The sequence below is a fragment of the Myxocyprinus asiaticus genome, chromosome 17 (assembly GCF_019703515.2).
Source record: "Myxocyprinus asiaticus isolate MX2 ecotype Aquarium Trade chromosome 17, UBuf_Myxa_2, whole genome shotgun sequence".
Lineage (NCBI taxonomy): Eukaryota > Metazoa > Chordata > Actinopteri > Cypriniformes > Catostomidae > Myxocyprinus > Myxocyprinus asiaticus.
This window is the reverse complement of record NC_059360.1, coordinates 32,576,968-32,600,094: the sequence shown is the minus strand read 5'-3', so window position 1 is coordinate 32,600,094 and position 23,127 is coordinate 32,576,968. Positions and strand designations below refer to the sequence as shown.

At 40.7% G+C, this 23,127-nt stretch overlaps 1 protein-coding gene across 1 annotated transcript in view; it reads right to left on the bottom strand.

Annotated features, from left to right (window-relative positions):
• Positions 1 to 359: 359 nt before the first annotated feature.
• Positions 360 to 23,127, bottom strand: part of LOC127455549 (TBC1 domain family member 12-like) — a 38,741-nt gene continuing 15,973 nt past the window's right edge. The window contains exons 3-13 of the mRNA XM_051723540.1: positions 19,868 to 19,989; positions 18,024 to 18,106; positions 17,708 to 17,825; positions 17,416 to 17,522; positions 17,132 to 17,212; positions 16,391 to 16,485; positions 16,214 to 16,285; positions 12,970 to 13,098; positions 12,589 to 12,698; positions 11,407 to 11,665; positions 360 to 5,372 (exon numbers count right to left, since the gene is read on the bottom strand). Of these exons, the coding sequence (XP_051579500.1) occupies positions 5,298 to 5,372; positions 11,407 to 11,665; positions 12,589 to 12,698; positions 12,970 to 13,098; positions 16,214 to 16,285; positions 16,391 to 16,485; positions 17,132 to 17,212; positions 17,416 to 17,522; positions 17,708 to 17,825; positions 18,024 to 18,106; positions 19,868 to 19,989 (1,251 nt within the window). The 3' untranslated portion in view covers positions 360 to 5,297. The remainder of the gene's footprint in view (positions 5,373 to 11,406; positions 11,666 to 12,588; positions 12,699 to 12,969; positions 13,099 to 16,213; positions 16,286 to 16,390; positions 16,486 to 17,131; positions 17,213 to 17,415; positions 17,523 to 17,707; positions 17,826 to 18,023; positions 18,107 to 19,867; positions 19,990 to 23,127) is intronic.

The following is a 23,127-nucleotide window of genomic DNA, read 5'->3' as shown; positions in this document are numbered from 1 at the left end:
CGCTGTGAAGGCGTGGCCCCTTGTCTGTTTATGTATGCCACTGTTGTCATATTGTCCGATCAGACTTGGACATCGTGGCTTTGAAGGAACAGTGCAAAGTGCTTCAATGCTAGAAACACTGTCAGTAACTCCAGAACCTTTATGTGCACATTGCCTAGTGATGCGGGACAAACCCCATTCACTATTCTGTCTTCGCACACCGCGCCCCAACCTGTGAGTGACGCATCTGTCGTCACCACTTTCCTCAGAGAGACCATCCTCACAGGGATTCCCCCGTGAAGGAAAGCAGGGATTCTTCAGTGACGGAGAGCGAACATCCCCTCTGATGTCACTGTCACCCTGCGTTTTAAAGGGGACATATTATGCCAAATCCACTTTTTCAATTTCTTTGAACATAATTATATGTCCCCAGTGTGTGTAGACAACCACAAAATATGGTAAAAGACCATCCCCTCGTTTCTTTCCCCATCAATAAAAAACAGTGTCTCCAAGCTGTTCAGGTTTGCAGCCCCTTATGACATCAAAAGGGGAAAGGTACTGCCCACGGCTGGCGAAGAGATCCGCCCAGTAGTTTAGATCCGCCCTCATTAAAACCTGAGCGAGCATCACACAGTCCACCATATTTATCTTCTCGCTAGAGCCGCTTGTGCTAACTCGGACTGCTTCATCAACGATGGTCAACACATGTCTGGATTTGCTTCAAAGCTAAGGATCAAGGATGGATTGATACCAACTCTCCATGACCCAACTTCAATTTGCAAGTCGTAAGTTTCGCACTTTATACTTTTTTGATGTTTGCAGTTTGGCTTTCTGAATTTGCTTGTTTGCAGTTGTGCGAAAAATGCTTGTTGTGAAAACACTGTGCTTTGTGTAATGTAGCAACTAGTCCCTAACTACCTTATTCCATAACAATGAAGCTGTAGCTCTGTTTCGGTTATGATATAAACTGATTGGCATCATCCACAGTCCTGCTTGAGTGGTCAATGAAGATTTTCCGTGTAATAAAACCGGTCATTATTTCAAAAACGATTATGAAACGATAGTGGTATTTTCGACAACTATAGCTGTTTTTCATATTTCATAACTCGACCTTTGTTTTGAGCAATACAGTAAGATGATAGACTTAGTGTGTTCTCCGTGTTATTTATAATTTTGTTGTCGCAGGGGTATCCATGGCACCAGCAGGAAAGGCACAGCCCACTTCCAGAAAGGGGTGTGGGGAGCAGCAGCTCCTTTGCATTAAAACTACAGACACAGGGGTATAAAGGCATGGTAGAATAAATGATCTGGGCTTTCGGTTCCACTGGGGCGTCCAGGAAGTCAGTCTTCTCTCTCTCAGACAAACCCAGCCAAAGAGCCTGTTTGTCCACTACGGTGAGGCCTATGCTGCGGCCGCAGTTCTGGGCAGCTCCTCTTGACATGCGCAGATTGAGATCAGCAATGACACAGATCTCCTCCCACAATGCCGCGTCCAGCGACCCGGTGTCAATATTCCACCCCATCTACTCCATCAACTTGGCCTGATACGCTGTGAGGAGCGTGGTGGCATTAAGAGCCCTTACGGCTCAGGCTGAAGATCGGTAGATCTTCTGATAAATGGAGGCCGACAATCTCTCCGTCTGTCCCGGCAATGAAGGGGGAGCAGACGAAAAGGCTGCCCAATGGTCGGGGTGGAGGTGATTCACCACTGATGCCTCAACTGGAGGGGGGCTGGACATCCCTAGATCATCCATCCCGTGCACATCCAGCCTAGAGAAACCTTTAACAGGCGCTCTGTGAGAAAACGGCTTGTCCCAAAAACGTTGCATCTCCATGATGCACACTGGGACAGCAGGAACCAATGTTTTACCGGGGCAGCAAGAGACGGCAGCAGTTTACCATCATACAGGTCTCTCTTTGCACCTTGACCTGCGGCCAGTGAATGGAAAGTTTGGCTGCCACCCATCTACACATTTCAACCAGGCCCAGCTCTCCCTGGACAGCAGAGGGGGATGCGTCCATCGCGCTGCCTGGCCAAGAATGAGCGGAGAGAATTGCATCATCCTCCTCGCCATCATCCTCCAAAAGACGATCATCATCATGATCCTCTTCCCTGTCCCCTGCCAAAGGGGCAGATTCAAAGAGGGGAGGCAGATCAGTGGAAACTTCGTCCATTAAATCGCCCCAGCTGCAGGAACAGCGCAGGTGGCAGAGAAAAACAGGGATCCCCATTATTCGACACCGCGACCCGCACCCTCCTTTCCAAAATTCACCGTACGAACTGGGAACAGTGCGGGCAACACTCGGGATTAGCAAGTGCAGCCTGCGCATGTCTGACCATGGGACAGATGATACAGAGTGGGTGGGAATCCTTGGGCGAGATCTTAGATCCACACGTGCATGGACGAGAGGGATCCTTCTCCTTTGCTCCGCCGATCGGTGAGCTCACAGTCACCATTACAAAAACCTGAGCTCAAGAACACAGAGCCAGTTCACCACAACGTACCACTCGATTCTGTGTTAATCCCTGGATCTCTCCTTAATGTGATAAGACCAGCTGATCTCCCACACCACCACGATGTGCAGGAGAGGGTAGAAGCTATAACTGATTTTAACTCTACCGAAAAAATACGTAAACCTGCCTTGACACTGGTTTACGCCCGGAGAAACAATATCAACACAGCAGAAAAGTATATTCACTTCGACAGTGAATATATTTGCAAAAGAAAAAAGCTGCACTCTGCGACGTACCTAAACGGCTCGTCTAACGAACTGTTTAGTGACCACTCCTTGCAAGCCCTGCTGAGGATAGCTTCCAATAATCTTCACGGGGAAGAGAACGAGAATGAAGAAGAGACCTGTGGCAGTGTCTTATGGCACTTTTCCACTGCACGTTACGGTTCAACTCGACTCGCTTTACTTTTCTGAGCTTGTTTTTCCACTGCAGTTTAATGCAGCCTCAACGTGTGTGGGATTATAGGCTGATCGTAATAGTTGTGCCGGCTCTACTGCCGTGACATCATCTTAAACGTGACACAAACACACAACAAAGGAGCAATGGAGGATATAACTAAATAAAGTGAAGCTTTCAAGCAGAATATAGAGTTAACGTAACAAAATGTACCATCCTCAATCGTGGACTCCATAAACAGTCCAGGGCACTCTCCCTCCCATTGCTTGCCGGACTGTTGCCATAGATAGCGTCCATCTGGTCGAACCACTTCCACTTTCTTCTGTTTGAACCACTCCGGCTGTTGTGGTCCTTGATGGTTCTGTAATCACTTTTAAGTTTTTTTTAAAAACTTTTCCCTACACTGTAGCCGTGTGCGGCCAACAGCTGCTGAGACACTTCCTGAAAGACTTTTTAGTTTCGTGTCGCCCCATCCAGCTCTCGTTGAATCCTCTCCTCGGCTACTAACGAGAGGAACATCTGCACCTTGTTTATTGACCACACCATGGTTTTGTGCACAGCCATTTCTTTTTACAATTCGAAAGTCACGTGAACAAATGATACTGCTATCGCTGTTGCTAACTTTAAAACTAGCGGGTTGATGTCCCGTGTCGCAAGTCCAGTAACGCAGGTAGTGACGATTCTCTCTGACCAATCAGTGACCTGCAGGGTTTTGACGTCACATTTAGTATCTGTTCGGCTGGCTTGGAACTCCGAGGTGGTACTAAAAAAAGTACCAGGTACTATCCACAGTGGAAAACCCCCAAAAAGCGAGCAGAGCAAAGTCGAGTCGAGCTGTACTGTGCAGTGGAAAAGCCCCATTATATAGGGAGGTGGGGCTCCTTTATCACTGCTGCGATTGGTCTGACAGCTTAAAGACATCATTGCTTCCGGTGTCCGATACGCCTGAGGCAAATTCCCATGGTGAAATACCGAAAGAATGTTAGAAAGAGAACTGACTTTTCTAGAACAGTTAACATGCTAAATGTCACAAATGAGCTTATTTGATTAGTGACCATGAAATAGTGCAGAATCTTTACTATTTCTTAACTTTAAAATTTTCAGAATACTAAAACTTTTTATCAAGGTTTAAATTTTCAATTCAATCCCAGATTTTTAGTGTACTTTTGAACCCCATTGTATTTTCCAATGATCTACAAATGGCACTCAAAAACATGCTGTCCTCATGTTTAGCACCTTCCAAATTAAAATGCTGCATAACATGTAATGTTTAATTCTCTCTCTAAAAAAAACAAAAAAACAAGTGTAAATGTAAGAAAATCTAACAAAAAGACAGGAAGACAAAGCAGGAGTCCAATACTGAGATTTCTTTTTTCACATCTACTCAAGAGCCCTCACGACAGAAATGTACATTACCAACTGTTATGTAAAAAAAAAAAACTGTACATCGAGGAAGATAAAAAAGAAAATATGCATAATTCTTAAATTAAAATAAACAAAGACTTTAACTAGAAAAAAAAAAATCTGGACATGTTCATTCATTTGGAGTGTAGTGGAAGATGCAACAGTTGAAAGCTGATCTCTTGTTTGCTGGCTGATTAGTGTGTACATGTGTGCAAACCATTTATTCAAAGGCATGTGGCTGATTATTTTGATAACTGAAGCATAAATTCTCAAAGTCTTGAGTGACTACACTGAAAAAAAAAAAAAGGTAAAATATCTAAACTTCAAAATGAGATAAATTTATTTCAGAAGCAAAATTGTATGACTGTTCTCAGAGAATACATCTGTCAGGGTTACAGAAATATCACCATAGGTGTCGATTGCTCTATGAAGAGAGAAAAAAAAAAAGCAAACAGGCTGAATTCATAACACATAAACGGACCAATTTGGTTTGTGCAAATGAAAGGCTACCACAGGTTTAGACTGTGTATGCGTTGCAGAGGGCCTACTGCTGGTTCACATCAGCTGGCATGGAGTATTCGTTTCATGTGGCTCTGGCCCCTGTGTATGTATGTGTAATTTGTTCTGAATAGTTTGTTTTCTTATAGTCACAACATTACAATAGTAACATTAACAAATTTGGCACATTATACGGTAACCTGACATTTAACTTATTCTCTCTCTCAAACTCATTCTATCACAAACGCGCACAAACACACTCGCAAGTGCAAGTGAATAAATGTCCGCTCCACAGGGGACAGGTCCATTATGAGATTCTTCAAACAGTCCAGTCAGCACATTGTCTCTGAGCCTGAGCTTTGTCCCTCAGACGTTCTGGTCCTCCTCAAGACACACTGCAGAGGCCAAAGTGCTGTGAGATGACTTCATCTTCTGTAAGTCTCAGAAACATCATCATAGAAACAATGGTGTCATCACCTCTTCTGAGAGAGTTAGCTGTAAGTTGTTAGGTTCTAAAGGCAGGGCTGCTGCTGATTTTGTCAGTTTCTTTGAGTCCATCTTTCATCAGAGCAGAGAAGACCTGCAGGAGAAAGGGAGAGGAACCCATGAGGAACTCTTTTATGAATCAGGGCTGGGCAACAATCTAGAATTTTCTGATTAATTCTCAGCTGAACAATCCAACATCTTTTTTTAAAGGGTCATGAAACCCCCAAACAAATACTTTGTTTTCAGTGATGTTAACATTTATATACACATTGCACATCTCAATGATAGCACTCATTATGTGTAATTCTAATGAGAAAGTGGTTAATGTTTTGTTTTTTTGAGACATTTTGTGCTTCTGGTTTAAAAACGAAAGACAAAGCATCATCACAAATGTGAGGTATATGCGTAAATTCTGAGATGTGATTCGTTAGAGAGTATGTGTCCACAATTCAAACTGGAGCGTTTCTCCACATTATTCATAAGAATGAACACCCCTCCAATCACTGCACTGCCTTATGCATGAGATCGCATTATAGCGGAGATTTAAAAAAATTGGACGTGACAGCAGTCCAAGCACAAGTTCAACAGCACTCATGGAACAGATCTGAGAGCGAACTTTAACCATACCGGAGCGAGAATGTTTCTTTGTCACTCCAACCATGAAGAAGCTGTTTGTTCAGACACACATATTCTATCGCGTCTTCTCTACGTCTGATCATGAACAGGACATGGAGGACGGCTTGTTCGAAAACAGAACAATGAAAACCAAAACTCAAAAGTCAGCTCTTTATTTGGTATCCTTTACATAGCGCAAAAGTTCCCGGGCTTCAGGCTTACAGGATTTACCACCATGCTGTCCATAGATTTAACTTGTATTAAACCCAAAACTTTCCTTGTTTGAATAAATATCTATGAAGTCTCAAAGCAGGTCTGGTTTTGATGTCAACGTCTGCTCTGAGTGCTGTTCTCACTTCATTCTAAAAAGTTTTAACATAATATCCAAATCTTTGATTTGCAAACTATCATCTTCACCCTTCACACTTTTTTCCCATGATATACAGCAAAGTGCCCCAAAACTCTTTTCTTTTTGTCTCCACTCAAATTTTGATCTATTTAAAGTGTGTTGTAAACCTGGAAGCGAGTTGCTGTCCTTGACCTCCTTTATTCACAATAGAAATTTCCATGGCTTTTAAGATTTTATTAAGATTTATTAAATTTAAAATGACTGTTCCAGGCCTGAAAATCACAATTTTAAAATGCTGTAATATTTCCAGGTTTTCCATGACCGCAGGAACCCTCTTAATATATGGCTATTTTAACTAGATGTGAGATTTTTTTCTTCACATTATTTTTACTTCCCGTCCTGTAGCTGCTGCCTTTCGCTGAGTTTCTGCTTTGTCAAACTCGTAATTACATGTTAAAAACATAGTTAAGGCAATAGTTAACATGAACTAATAATGAACAATACTTTTACCGCATTTAATAATCTTAGTTTAATGTACATTTCAACAAACAAATATTTAATTTTTTACATTTAAAGGAATATTCCAGTTTCAATACAAGTAAAGCTAATGTTGATTACCACAAAAAAATAATTTAGACTCGTCTGTTCTTTTCTTTAAAAAAAAAAGCAAAAATCAAAGTTACAGAGAGGCACTTACAATGGAAGTGAATTGGACCAATTTTTAGAGGGTTTAAAAGATTGAAATGTGAAGCTTATAATTTTACAAAAGCACTTACATTAATTCATCGTTTAAAACTAATGTATTATTTGAGCTGTTAAGGAGTTTAAATCATCATTTTTACAGTCATTTTGTTGACAAACAACAATCATTGCTTCCTGTTGCTGTTTGAAATTACTTTCGCATGACGTTCCTTCCTCTGTTGTATACAAAGCGCGCGCTTCCAACTTCTCGCGTGAACGTGCCATTGTGCTTACATCACTGATATGTCGACTGCTGGCAGGAAGCAATTTTTAAAGATAACAGTTTTAATTATCGATTTATTTTTTACACAAACCTATCGATTTGCTTCAGAAGACATTAATTGATCAACTAGAGTCAACTAGAGTCTAGAGTCGATTAAGATGGCGCCGAGTATGGCTGCTGCGTTGCGAGCTCCAAAACAACATTGCAGTTTTTTGTTTGTTTTGTTTACAGTTCTTCTGTTTTTTGTTGGATGTTGTCTGCCTTATTGTCTATGACAGACCAACACTTTTGGACATTGGTTCTGCAATTGCACACCGTAAACCAGACTTCAAATTCCTCAATGTCGACCCGCTGTTTACAAACACGGCAGCGGAGCCCTTTGTCTGGGCAGCCCGGCCACGGAAACGCAGAAGGAAATGGGGAAAGAGAGCCGGCGTTCTCATCAGAGTAAAACGTCATGCAAATCGACCCCCGCTACCCAGTATTCTACTGGCAAATGTTCAGTCTCTGGACAACAAGCTCTGCGAGCTGAGAGTGCAGATCTCTTTCCAATGAGAGACGAGGGACTGCTGCATTATCTGCCTTACGTAAACTTGGATGTCTGCTGAGATTCCAGATTCAGCCAACGAACCAGCGGGGTTCTCCGTGCACTGAGCGGACAGAGCAAAAGACCTCTCAGGTAAAAGCAGAGGTGGTGGTGTATGTTTTATGATCAACAATACTGGTGTGATCAGAGGAACGTACATTCTATCAAGTCTTGCTGCTCTCCTGATCTGGAATTTCTTATGCTTCTGTGTCAACCACTCTGGCTACCGAGGGAATTCACAGCGGTCATTGTCACAGCTGTGTACATCCAGCCACAAGCTGACACAGACCAGGCACTCAAGGAACTGTATGGGAGTATAAGTGAGCAGGAAACCGCACACCCTGAGGCCACGTTCATTGTGAACGGGGACTTTAACAAAGCCAATTTCAAATCAATCGCACCAAAACACCACCACCACATCAGTTTCAACACACAAGGGGACCGGGTTTTGGACCATTGCTACTCTCCTTTCCGGGATGGCTACAAATCCCTCCCCCACCCACCATTTGGCAAATCGGACCACTCTTCCATTCTGCTTCTGCCGGCTTACAGGCAGAAACTGAAACAGGAAGCACCCACCCTTAGAACGATCCAGTGCTGGTCAGACCAATCAGATTCTACGCTACAGGACTGTTTTGATCACGTGGACAGGGAGATGTTCTGGTCTGCCTCTGATGATGACATCGAGATTTACATTGATAGCGTAACGTGTTTCATCAGAAAGTGCGTAGAGGATGTTGTTCCGACCAAAACAATACGGATCTACCCCAACCAGAAGCCATGGATAAACAGCGATGTTTGCACGGCACTTGGTTCGCAGACCTCCGCTTTTAATTGCGGGAACGCGGAGGAGCATAAACAAGCCAGTTATGCCCTCCGCAAAACTATCAGAGCAGCCAAACGCCAGTACAGGGACAAGATTGAAGGACAGTTTAACACCACCAACTCTAGAAGCATGTGGCAGGGAATTAATATCATCATGGACTTTAAAGGGAATAAAAACTCCGCCATGAACACCGCTTCCTCTCTCCCAGTGAGCTAAATACTTTTTATGCTAGTTTCAAGGGAAATAACACCGCCCTCGCGGAGAGAGCTCTCACGGCCGAAGCTACAGAGGTTAGTTCACTCTCCGTCTCTGTAGCGGATGTAACCCGATCCTTCCGACGGGTGAATATCCGTAAAGCCGCGGGTCCAGACGGCATTCCGGGCTGCGTCATCAGAGTGTGCGTGAACCAACTGGCTTGTGTTTTTACGGACATTTTCAACCTTTCCCTCTCCTTGTCTGTGGTCCCCGCATGCTTCAAAACGTCCACCACTGTGCCTGTACCAAAGCAATCCAAAATCACTTGCTTAAATGACTGGCGTCCTGTTGCTCTGACCCCCATCATCAGCAAATGCTTTGAGAGACTAATCAGAGATTACATCTGCTCTGTGCTGCCTCCCTCACTGGACCCATTTCAGTTTGCTTACTGCAACAACCGCTCCACTGATGATGCCATTGCATCTGCACTACACACTGCTCTCTCCCACCTGGAAAAAAGGAACACTTATGTCAGAATGATGTTTGTAGACTACAGCTCAGCATTCAACACCATAGTGCCCTCCAAGCTTGATGTGAAACTCCGGGCTCTTGGCTTAAACAGCTCGCTGTGCAGCTGGATCCTGGACTTCCTGTCAAGCAGACGCCAGGTGGTTAGAATTGGCAGCAACATCTCCTCATCACTGACCCTCAACACTGGAGTCCCACAGGGCTGTGTTCTCAGCTCACTCCTGTATTCCCTGTACACACATGACTGTGTGGCAACACATAGCTCCAATGCCATCATTAAGTTTGCTGATGATACGATGGTGGAAGGTCTGATCACTGACAATGATGAAACAGCCTACAGAGAGGAAGTGCACATTCTGACACGCTGGTGTCAGGAGCACAACCTCTCCCTCAATGTCAGCAAGACAATGGAGCTTGTGGTGGACTTCAGGAGAAAAGACAGAGAACACAGCCCCATCACCAACAATGGAGCACCGGTGGAGAGTGTCAGCAGCTTCAAGTTCCTCAGTGTCCACATCACTGAGGAATTCACATGGTCCGTCCACACTGAGGCCATTGTGAAGAAGGCTCACCAGCGCCTCTTCTTCCTGAGACGGCTGAGGAAGTTTGGAATGAACCGCCACATCCTCAAACGGTTCTACACCAGCACTGTAGAGAGCATCCTGACTGGCTGCATCGCTGCCTGGTATGGCAATAGCACCGCCCACAACCGCAAAGCCCTGCAAAGTGTGGTGCGAGCTGCCAGACACATCATCGGAGGTGAGCTTCCCTCCCTCCAGGACATATATACCAGGCGGTGTGTGAAAAAAGCTCGGAGGATCATCAGAGACTCCAGCCACCCGAGCCATGGGCTACTCTCACTGCTACCATCAGGCAGGTGGCATCGCAACATCAGGACACGCACCAGCCGACTTCATGACAGCTTCTTCGCCCAAGCAATCAGACATTTGAACTCTTGATCGCTCACAATCAATATACATCAGCACTGCACTTTATTAATCTTATATCTCACACTGCACTGTCATAAATTATATTCTCTCTTAACAACACACTGGCAACTGACTATCAACCGACAGCCTGAATGTCAATACAGTACAATACAACCTACTGTATATTTTATATATACTATTTATATTGTATAATTTATATTGTTATAATGTGTATTCTATATTGCGTGTATGTGTATTCTATATTGTGTGTATTGTATACTGTACATTATATATTATTATTTGTATATTGTGTTGTGTGTAATTTTGTGTATATTAGATATGTAAATTGTGTTGTGTAAATCTGATGTTTAATGTAAATTGGTATATGTCTCATCACTGTCATGACTGCTATGTTGCTCGGAACTGCACCCAAGACTTTCACCCACTGTTGCACTTGTGTATATGGTTGTGTGACAATAAAAGTGATTTGATTTGATTACTTTTGCTGCCTAAATATGCCTTTTGGACCGTCAAATAGCAAGCAGACTTATGGCACCTGTATACTTCCACTGTATGGACAAAAAGAGCTGAAATATGCTTATAAAAATCTTCAGTTCGGTTCTACTGAAGAAGGAAAGTCATACCCATCTGGGATGGCTTAAAGGTAAGTAAATCATGAGAGGATTTTCACTTTTGGGTCAACTAATACTTTAATGTTGTTGATTGAGCTTAACTTGTATTGACCCCTGAATATTCCTTTACATTGTATGTTAATAATGAACACACAATTAACAATAGTATTTTGATAACTTTATCTAAGATTAAAATAGATGCAGTAAAAACATTGTTTATTGTTAGTTCATTAAGATTGCACTGCCTTATGTTAACAAACAGAACCTTATCGTAAAGTGTTACCCAGAAACTAATTTTACCAGATTACATATTCTCGTCAAATCAATGAGCAGAAATTAAAAAGCAGAAGCTGACCACATGAAGCCAGCTCCATCAAGCCATGACGTATGGAACTAATATTCTTACTTAATATCAAATCTTATTAAGACCTCATGAATCAGAAAAATCAGTTTACAATCAATGTTGTCTCTTTATAAGTTTGAGTGTTTGTGCGTTTATCTCACCTGGTTCCACCGACGGTTGTTACTGACCATCTGTGTGTTTGCTATGCAGGAAAAGAGTGTGTGTGCAGGTGTGTTTTCAGGCAGTCGGGAAAGAAACTGTGCACTATGGATGAAATCCATTTGTAGTAGAACTTCCTGGTACAGCCTCAAAATTCCTAGTCCTGTCCGGAATAATGCCTCCTCTCCATCTCGGCAAAACACATCCCAAACGCGACACGCCACATCCAATGGTAATGACTTACTGTACAGGGTGAAGATCCTGAGAGCATGAAAGAGATTTAAGGGGTAAGAGAGAATTCTGTCTGCAAAAGTATTACAAATCATGCTAGTAACAAGAAACACATAATCAACCACCCTAACCTGGCTTTTCTTTATAACAGGTAAAATAAAAGAATTTCCACTCATATAACAGAATAGAGCTTTTTAAGTCATGATGTCAATTTGTAGGCTAAATTAGAAGACTAATTCGCCATGGGATCCATCAGGAATTTCGAATGGGGTCTTAGAGCAGTGGTTTTCAATTTATGAGATAACGGTGCTGTAAGCGATTTTTTTCATGGAAATGTATGCAAAAAAATTTAACAATCCCTGGAAGATATTAATGAAATAAGCGTTATCTCATCTGTCTTTGTAACAGCTCTAGACTTGTAAACAGCAAATGTGTCTGTGGTCAATGAAGCTTCCTACCTGTCAATCACTTTGCACATTCTCATAGTGCTGTAGTTACAGTGAATTATTGAAGCTTAAAGCCATTTTTATGCCATGTTGTTCATAACAGTTGTCATTTGAGGGCACTAGTTTTCTGCTGTTGTTTTTGGCAGTGTTGGCACTATTTCATTATTAACATTCTTACTAGCACATGTATTCACATGCCACAGACTTTCAGCAAAAAAAAACAAAAAATAATATTAGAAATGATAAAAATCGAAAATGTAAATTTACTTCTGGTTTTTAGGACTACAAACTAAACAGCTCAATATGAAAGGATTAGAGCTATAAGAATTGAGGAAGACAGAATTGCCATTACCAACCGATAGGGGGCGATTAAGAGTTACTGCTGTAAAAAGATTACTCTTGTAGACTACCTTTCCTCTCCGATTTCAAAACAAGGAAAATAAATATTAAGAGGGGAGAGGAACAAACAGAGCAGAGCAAGAGCAGAAATTTAAAGTACAGAATTACCAGTCTATGAGGTAAAAGTCAGGTGTCAAGCTGTTGTTCTGAAAGTGCTGAAACAGTTTGGGAAGATTCTCCTCAAAAAACACCTCAAACGCTGCAAAATACTTCAGCATCTTGGAAAAACAAAACATCACACAAGTAGATATAAGCATGACTCCGTCTTAAAAACTTGATGAAAAGGACAACATCTAGTGTGTAAGATAAAGTGATTTTTTTGTCAGCAGTTTTGCAAACACTACAACTTTTGGGAGTTCTTGGCTCAGAGTTTTTTTGGCAAAAGAAATCACTATAAATGGGTCAACAGATGGTGGGAATTAATGCTGACTGGTGTTGTAGCAGGTCTTCCACAAATAGGTTTGATGAAGAGAGAGAGAGTGTGTGTACCAGGTCATGGTCCACTCTGAAGAAGGCCATCTGGCATGGTTTGTTAAGGAGGTTGGCAAAGGCAATGAAGGCATCGGCTTCCTCCAAATTCAGAATGAGAACAGCAGCAATGAAGGACATCCCCTGCACCTAAAGCACACACCACACATATCAAACTATTGGTAGGATGGATTTTCTGATAGCCAATGCAGATACTGATTTTTAGAGAGCAAAATGGTTAATTTCTGATGTTATGCTAATAACATAAAAAAAAAAAAAAAAAGTATTTTGACACTTAAGCCATTCTTAAAAATGTATGAATATCACTGAGTTTGATAACAAAATATCAAATGAAGTGCCATTTATTTTAAATAACAATAGCACAAGTACACTTTTCAAGTAAAACACTTTACAAAAATAAGTTTGTTTGCTTTGAAATGATAAAGATATTCTGTTCAAAATGAGGACAAAATGCATTTGGACACTTTCTGGTTGTCAAACATTAGTGGAACATGTCCATAGTTAATATTATGAACTAAACCTGTGGCTAGTGTGAATTTGAGGGGAACAGACTTCATACCCACTAAAAGTCACCTTTGATCAGTCAAAAATGAATTACAAAATAGATTAAGGAAAGTGAAGTTAGTCCTGAGATTGGCAGATGCTACCTGGTTTGATTTTATGTTATCTAATACAATTAAACTGTTATATTTTTAAAAGTGACTTAAATTTCCAAATATTTTTAGGTCCACTGCATCTAATACAATTTAATGATTGCAAATAAGATGTACACAAAGTTGTTTAAATGAAACGAACAAACTGGACACAAATATTTACTCAGAATTAAGGCTGCGTGATTAATCACAATAAAAAGGCATTATTAAAAGTAAAATATGTGAATAAAGAAAAACATCTGTCAAAATTGGAAATTGCAATAGGGATGGGTATTGATACAAATTTCCCGATTCGATTCCGATTAATAAGCTCTTGATTCGATTCAGATTTTATATTAAATATTGATTCATATGGGTATTTCAGTTATAATGTCCATTTTGCTTACATATGAAAGAAATTATCTCCCAGCTAATGATGTTAATTATACAGGGGACATTCTAACTAGGCAAATTACAATTTATTAATTTACACCATTTACAAGAAATTACATTGATTTGTAAAATGTGATAAAAATCGGTACTGTCTCGTTAAGAAAATCGGTAGTTCTGTAAGAGCGTCTGTAAATAAACGCATATTAATGAGAAAGAACTTGAATGGCTCCTATTCACATCTGTGCTATTCGTGATTAGAATTAAAAGTTTATTTATTTATTTTTTTTGGTCAACAAATGACTAAAGGAACAGAAAGGGTATTTAAAGAGACATTATTCAAGGACAAATGGATTGCATGGATCATCTTTGGATGCAGATTTCACAAAACCAAACCAAACTTTAACTCTCAACACGCAGTTAAGGGATGCTGAACTTCATTACAGACATTTTTAGTTGCCTAGCGCGAAATTTGGTATCATATGCGAGTAATTTACTCATATTGAACAGATTTGCACAGAGCAAAAGATCAATCTTTTGATTTAAAAAATCAATATAATTCAAATGAAGATTGCGATGCATCGAAAAACCTATATTTTTACCCAGATTTACATCGCAATATTTATCTATACAAAAAAAGCTACATCTGCAAATTGACCAATTAGAGACAGTCATCATCCGATAATCTCAAACAGGCCAAATCCCAGATGATTCATCTGCCTTTTCCGATATACACTGATCAGCCACAACATTATAACCACTGACAGGTGAAGTGAATAACATTGATTATATCGTTATAATGGCACTTGTCAAGGGGTGGGATATATTAGGCAGCAAGTGAACAGTCAGTTCTTGAATTTCATGTGTTGGAAGCAGGACAAATGGGCAAGCGTAAGGATCTGAGCGACTTTGACAAGGGCCAAATTGTGATGGCTAGATGATTGGGTCAAAGCATCTCCAAAATGGCAGGTCTTGTGGGGTGTTCCCAGTATGCAGTGGTTAGTACTTACCAAAAGTGGTTCAAGGAGGGACAACCGGTGACAGGGTCATCGGCGCCCAAGGCTCATTGATGCGCGTGGGGAGTGAAGACTAGCCCATCTGGTCCGATCCCACAGAAGAGCTACTGTAGCACAAATTGCTGAAAAACTTAATGCTGGCCATGATAGGTGTCAGAATACACAGTGCATCCCAGCTTGCTGCATATAGGGCTGCATAGCAGCAGACCAGTTAGAGTGCCCATGCTGACCCCTGTCCACCTCCTCCGAAAGCACCCGTAAGCGTCAGAACTGGACCATGGAGCAATGGAAGTTGGCCTGGTCTGATGAATCACATTTTCTTTCAGATTATTTGGACAGCCGAGTGCGTGTGCGTCGTTTATCTGGGGAAGAGATGGCAGCAGGATGAACTATGGGAAGGCGGCAGGCAGGCGGAGGCAGTGTGATGCTCTGGGCAATGTTCTGCTGGGAAACTTTGGGTCCTGGCATTCATGTGGATGTTACTTTGACACGTACCACCTACCTAAAGATTGTTGCAGACAACTCTCCTTCATGACAATGGTATTCCCTGATGGCAGTGGCCTCTTTCAGCAGGATCATGTGCCCTGCCACACTGCAAAAATTGTTCTGGGATGGTTTGAGGAACATGACAAAGAGTTCAAGGTGTTCACTTGGCCTCCAAATTCCCCAGATCTCAATCCGATTGAGCATCTATGGGATGTGCTGGACCAACAAGTCAGATCCACAGAGGCCCCACCTCGCAACTTATAGGACATAAAGGATCTGCTGCTAATGTCTTGGTGCCAGATACCACAGGACGCCTTCAGAGGTCTTGTGGAGTCCATGCCTCAATGGGTCAGAACTGTTTTGGCGGCACAAGGGGGAGCTACATGATATTAGGCAGGTGGTTTTAATGTTGTGCGCTGATCGGTGTATATCTGTTTATTACCATGTCAAACTCTCGATGAAGGACACCCCCAATCCAAAAACACACATCAAACCCATGCTAAAGCACAAAACAAATTTGTCAAAAGACAGACACGCACACACACTACAAACTCAATTTTCAAAAGAGCCATTTGTATATGCAGCAGGTCTTTGCCTTGGACAAAACATGTGACTATGCTTATGTGAACTGCATGACCTACTAAGTGTACCAAGAACCGTCCTAAGCTTTCACTATGACACAAACACCTATTCTATCATAGCAACCAGCATGATACTTACATAGCCTACATCAGGTCTATAACAGGTGTATGCCCCCAACACACTGTGTAATATATCATGATATGGTCCACCCTATTAAGAGAGAGAGGCACAAATAAGTCATGATGAAAAAAACAAAAAAAGACAAACCAACAACAGCAACGACATGAACTGCAATGCCAAGACATCTGTTCTCACCTTCTGGAATATGTAGAGAGAGGGGAAAGTTCTGGAGATATCCAGCTTGATTAAATCCAGACTAGACTCTCTGTCCGCCAGCGACACACCACAGTCTAGTCAATTAAAACCAGATGAAGTCATCAGTCAGAGTAGATAAGACAAGTCATTGTTTGTGTGGATGTTCATTTCTTGTGACGTAATTAAGGAAGTTGTTAATGGAAACCATGATTTAGACAGCATCAACACAGTGCAAACAAACAATTATTCACCCCCTTCTGACTTTCATGGATGAGATTTCAATATGAAATCACAACTAGCCTATTTACTTTGAATGTATGTTTCTAGTCTTATTGTGAACAATTCATCGGTGCCTGTTATTCCAAATAAATGTTTTGTCTTCACAATCTATCATCAAAAAGTAATAACTAGCTATTCTTCTTTTTAACAACTGAAACAATTGGATAATTTTAACCAACAGTCAAAACGCTATTGTGACATTGTTTTTTGCAAACTCTAAATTCAGACTCCTTTCTGGTATGGAACGCCCACTTTTTTACAATTCAATCAATTCCCAATGGGTAAATCAAGCCCTGCATTTTTGAATATCCTGTTTCACTCAGAAATATGTCACACTAAAAGTCAAATAGGTTGCGAACGGGTTTTCACATTTACTTTAAGCTATTATTTGATGCAACTATATTTACAGACAGGTTAAAAAAAAAGAGAAATATGGCTCTCAGTATGTGAACAAAAACAAACCTTCATTTTCGTTTACTGAACTTGTCTCACTGAAGCTCCGCCATTTCTCTTTGGCTCTGGACAGGAAGATCTCATACAGTTCTAAAGCACACAAAAGCACAATTACTGTGACATAAACAACAGCTGCTTCCTTGTGAGCACAATATATCTGGACACAACCTGTGTTTGTGGAAGTCCTGCCACTGCTGCTGCCAGACAGATATTATGAAGACCCAGGGTGTCAAAAGGTCATCAGACTTGTAAGACCGTTCAACTTTAAAGAGTGGCACAGTTGCCATAATTACCTGGGGTAATGTTGAGCTCATTGCCTACAGCGAGACTCCAGACTTTACCACGAACGCTGGGTGGGACACCCTGCCACCAGAGTTCACGCACACGTCGGGTGTTATGCCTGCATCATGACACAGAACGCATTACAATATTTCAGATCCTGGGTTACTAATGACATGCAAAGTTAAACTATTAGTAATTTAGCCCAAAATGGGATAAAATGAAAGTATAATTAATTATACTCTATTTTGTATGCCAATAACTTCCAAGTAAATATTCAAAAAGGTGGATGTATGGGACACTAACATGCTTTCCCAGTTAGGCAGGACCTCCGTGTTCCAGATCACCATGGCGTTGGCAATGTTCTCTTCCTGTCGGTACCTCTCCTTCATTTGTCGTTTTTTCTTCTGTGCCTCTTTCAACTCTAGGTGAAAGAAGAGAAATTATTCATGTGGACATGTAAAAGCTGTAATGCAACAACAATTTGTCAGAGGAGCAACTGTGTGTGTGCGTGCAAAGTTAAAGTACAGGTGCGCATGACCAACAGATCAAGCATCAAACATCATTACCATTGCAAACACATACACCATGAGTGCATGCACAAGGACACGTTGTTACTCACCCCTTCTCTTGGCCCCTGCGACCATCTCACTGTATTCCTGCCTGTGTCTCTGAGATTCCTCTTCTGATTTAGCTGGCAAGTTCCTAAAACAACACAAAGAAGTCTTTGAAATTGCATAAACATTAAAAACCTCCAGCCAAAAAAACGAAATCTCAAATTATATCTTTAAAACACAAAAATATTCACAAATGACCTTTATGACCTTTAATTCCACAAATAGCAAACATTCACATCTGTAAATGTAACACATAAGCTGTAAATCAATTGCCAACTGGAGTTTAAGGGATAGTTCCCAAAAATAAAAACTGTCATAATTTAATACCCTCATATTGTTTCAAAGTTGTAGAACTTACTTTCTTCCTTGGAACACTAAAGGAAACATCAGGCAAAATGTTAGGGACTGACAGCATCAGTCACCATTCACTTTAATTAGAAAAATGACATAATGAATGTAACTGGTGATCTTCGGAAGTTATACAGGTTTGGAACAACATGAGGATGAGTAAATGATTCAAGAATTTAAATTTTTGGGTGAACCGCCCCTTTAACCAGATCAAAAAATTCTGGATGCATGATGTCAAAAACAGGAGATGTTTTAAAAAAATCCCTGCTTTACACAGAAAGCTGATGGAAGAAACTGTCCATCCGTTACAAATGAGCAAAACTGAAAATATAATACTACGCTTCCAAGATTTTAGAAAGGACATGTCCAAGTTTTCATTGGTACAACTATTGGTACAACACAGTATTTCATATTTGTTTTCGTTTTAAATTTAGGCCAAATCTGTAAGTCTTTTCCATATTATGTTCCTAAAAGAATCATGGGATATATCAACAACTATTTTAAAGTTGCACTCTAAAGTAATTTTTTCCTCATTGAAATACAAAGTTTAACTCCTAAAGACATGAATTGTAATTTTGCAATATATGTAGGAAATCATGTCCACTCACATTAAAATGAAGACTCCAGTCATATCAGTAACCTTATAAAAGCTGTTTTATTCTACATGGAGAGGGTCCGCACATGGGGGCTGCCATGTTAGAATCACATGACCAGCCGAATACTACTTGCTTAATCTCAGTAACCGTCCTGTTATTTGACACTTTCACTCATTGCTGACTGTTTATACAAAATTTCTACAAAACCATTGATTTTAAATGATGCTGCATCCAAGTCGCTAAGTGTCAGTGTAAGTCCAAGATGACAAAGACAAAAGTTACTGAATGCACCGTTAAAAGCTTTAAAATGAATGACTGTTTCGTCAAACACGACAAAAAATTAAAATAAAAAATAAAAATAAATCACAAATCTGAAATGTGCTCTGAGTATATTGGAGCTATGGAATCTTTCAAAGACTGACTTAAAGACCAAAAGAGACATGGTTTATGAGCAAAGTATATACCTCCTAAAATTTTATTTACCGGAAAAAATGCAAAGCAATCTCATTCAGGCATGAACGTAGCATGAAATCTGACTGGTTGTGGCCAACCCAAGAGGTTGAGTAACATAATAAACATGCTTCACACTAACTATTACTCCATAAATAATAAATCTGTACCTATAGAAGTGTGATACAAAGCACATTTTTAATGATTAACCCATGCAAAACCATAGACAGACACACAACAAATACTGTTCTGTAACATATCATAAAGGCTACAATTGCCCCTTTCCTTTCCTGTAAAACAAAAAAAAACAAAAAAGGTTTATATGCACTCATTTGTTGTGATAGCTTAAGTTTTGCCAGCAGTTCACAGTGAAAGCGTAAATATCTGATTCAATAGAAGCATGTATTTGAAGAAGCCGTGCATTACGGGAGCTGTAGTTTACTTGTCAGACTTACGCAGGTCTGTCTTCCAAAATGAGAGCAGTGGTGGACAAAGGCTCAAATTCCAGATTCTTCCGTCTCATTGGCTGAGGTTGAGAGGGTGGTCCTGAGGCTGGCCCTGCCCTGGACTCATACTCCTTTATAAAAAAGAAAAAAGAAAAAGAAAACTAAGGAAAGATGAGCAACTATTAAGAGATTACAACAGATCCACGTCTGCAATTTCACACCACGTGAATCTGGAGGAAATGTGACTAGAAGAATTCCAGCTTTAGATCCCCACATGCTAACAGTACAAAAGTTTAGGCCTAAAGGCAAAGGCCCAAATGTTAGGCCCCTATTATTACCAAAGCATGTGCGTTTAGGCATTTATGAGACTGGTTGTGTGCCTCAAGCACAAGTAGGCAACAGCTGACCAGCTGTGACTCCAACATTTGTTCAATCAGAGAAAGAATGATGTGGAGGAAATGATGATACTGCGATTGAGAGTACAACACTGTTAGCACAAAGGTGTGATTTAACAAGACATTTCAACCCTCAATTGAATTTAACAGGCACTCTTTAAAACGAAGCTGAAGCTTTAGGCCTGTTTAAACATGCAGGCTCTCACACGACCATAAACTCCAGACAAGAGACAGAGGTGTGTATTAGGGTCTGATTTCACCAAATTCATCAAGAATTAATAGTTTCACATTGTGGAAAGGTATTTCATTTTCTCATGTGGAACATTCTCATTCTACCATATAAGTGTCTCATGTCATATACTTTTATTAGGGCCTAAGCACTGAAAGTGTGGAGGCCCTATTGTTCTTCTAAGGATTATTATTATTATTATTAGGACCCGAGCACCGATGGTGTGAGGACCCTATAGTTCTTTTAGGCGTTTATTATTATTATTTGTGTTTTTCCCAAATGAATCACATTTTTGAGGGCCTAAACATACTCGAAAACTCATGAAACTTTGTACACGCATCAGAAGTGGCGAAAATGTACATCTGATATGGGTTTCAGAATTAGGTGTGGCAAAATGGCTCGATAGCGTCACCTACAAACTTTCAACGAAGTGCGCTTAACGCTACATTTCACCTACACATATGAAAATCGGTACACATATGTAACATGCCAATACCTACCAAAAAAGTCCCTTGGACTTATGCCCTAAACTCAACAGGAAGTCAGCCATTTTGATTTTTCTCTTCAGTTTTTGCTCAGTTTTTGCCATTTCCAGGCCTCGTACTTTAACAAACTCCTCCTAGAGATTTCATCAGATCTACTTCACATTTGTTTATTCTAATCTAAAGGCCTTGGTGATGCTAAATTGCAAAGCTTTTGAGTTTTCACTGCATGGCGTGGCCGTGATGGTCTGACAAAGTTTGATGTTTCGCCATGAAACAGTAAGTTGTTATAACTCATACATACAATGTCCAATCTGCCCCAAACTTCACATGTTTGATAATAGTCCCAGCCTGAATACATCTACGTGCCAATATTCAGTTATAGTCATAGCGCCACCTACTGGCAACAGCCAATTCCAGGTCTTGTACTTTAACAAATTCCTCCCAGAGATTTAAACAGATCAACATTATATTTAGTCAGTCTTAATCTAAAGGCCTTGGTGATGTTAAATTGTGAAGCTTTTGAGTTTTCGTTGAAGGGCGTGTCCGTGGCAGCCTGACAATATTCGATATGAAACGAGTCACATTTTTGAGGCCAAAACATGCTCGAAAACTCATGAAACTTTGCACACATCTCAAAAGTGGGGAAAAATTACATCTGATACTGGTTTTAGAATTAATTGTGGCAAAATGGCTCGATAGCGCCACCTACAAATTTTCAATGAAGCAGCCCTCATGCCACGTTTCACCTACACGTAAGAAAATCGGTAAGCATATGTAACATGTCAACATGTACAAAAAAGTCTCATAGAACCATATCCTAATCCCAACAGGAAGTCAGCCACTGTGATTTTTCTCGTCAATTTTTGCTCAGTTTTTGCCATTTCCAGGCCTCGTACATTAACGAACTCCTCCTAGAGATTAAATCAGATCAACATCATATACGGTTAGTCTAATATAAAGGCCTTGGCGATGCAAATTGCGAAGATTGAGTTTTCTTTGAACGGCGTGTCCGTGGCGTCCTGACAAAGTTCGATGTTTCACAATGAAACAGGCTCTGTAGCGCCACCTTGAAAATGAGCATGTACGGGGGGCTCTGTAGCACATGCCTTTTGAGCTACCATCACCAAACTTTGAACACATATAGATCTCATCAAGCGGGACAACTTTCGTGATGACAGTCATAAGCTATGCCCAACAGGAAGTCTGCCGTTTTAGATTGTTTGAAAAATGCATGCTCTGGAATTTGAAATACTCTACCCAGGAATTTCATGTTACAGGTACCAAATGTGGCTGATATCATGGCAAGACATTGACGATGCTAAATTGCAAATGGATTTTTGATATATCGAATGGTGTTGCGATGGCGACGCGATAAAATAACGCCCCCCCCCCAAAAAAAGGGAAAAAGGAAGTCTCATATCTTCTGCGTGCATTGTGTGATTTACATCAAAATTAAGCCAAATGTTTGGCCTTGCGGGCTGATCACATTGATGTGGCTATTGTGGGTCATGGTCGTAACGCCACCAACTGGCGGAAGTGTAGCACTTTTAACAGACTTTGAAATATCCCTCTTATGTTTAACTGAATTGCTTCCAAAAAAAATTTGAATAATGTCAAGACAGTGCAGATTTAAAATTCTGAAGGGATTCTTGCTATCTTAAATACTGTTGCCATGGCAATGCATTAAATGTCATCATTCCTATTTATGTATATTCACATGTTTTTGAGGTACTTGGCATGCTTGAATTTTCACAATATTTTGCACACACATCAGAGTTGTCGGCCATTAGGCCTGAGCAAAAGATAACACATTGGGGCGTGTCTGGGGAGCTCTGTAGCGCCACCATTTGACAAAAGTGGTGGGGCCAGTTTCTTCAACGGTCATCAAACTACATGCTACATATATTGTTCTCATCAATCTGGACAACTTTCAAAATTACAGTCATTAGCTCCACCCAACAGGAAGCCATTTTGGATTGACTGTGCATTTTTTGAAAATTGCAGGCCCTGCACTTTTGAATAAGCAGGAAGTGTGGCACTTACAACAGACTCTGAAATAATCCTTTTACATTTACCCAAATCGCTTCAAAATTGTTTAATGTCAGAACACCGCTGATTAAAATTTTTGAAGGGATTCCAGATATGTTAAATAGTGTTGCC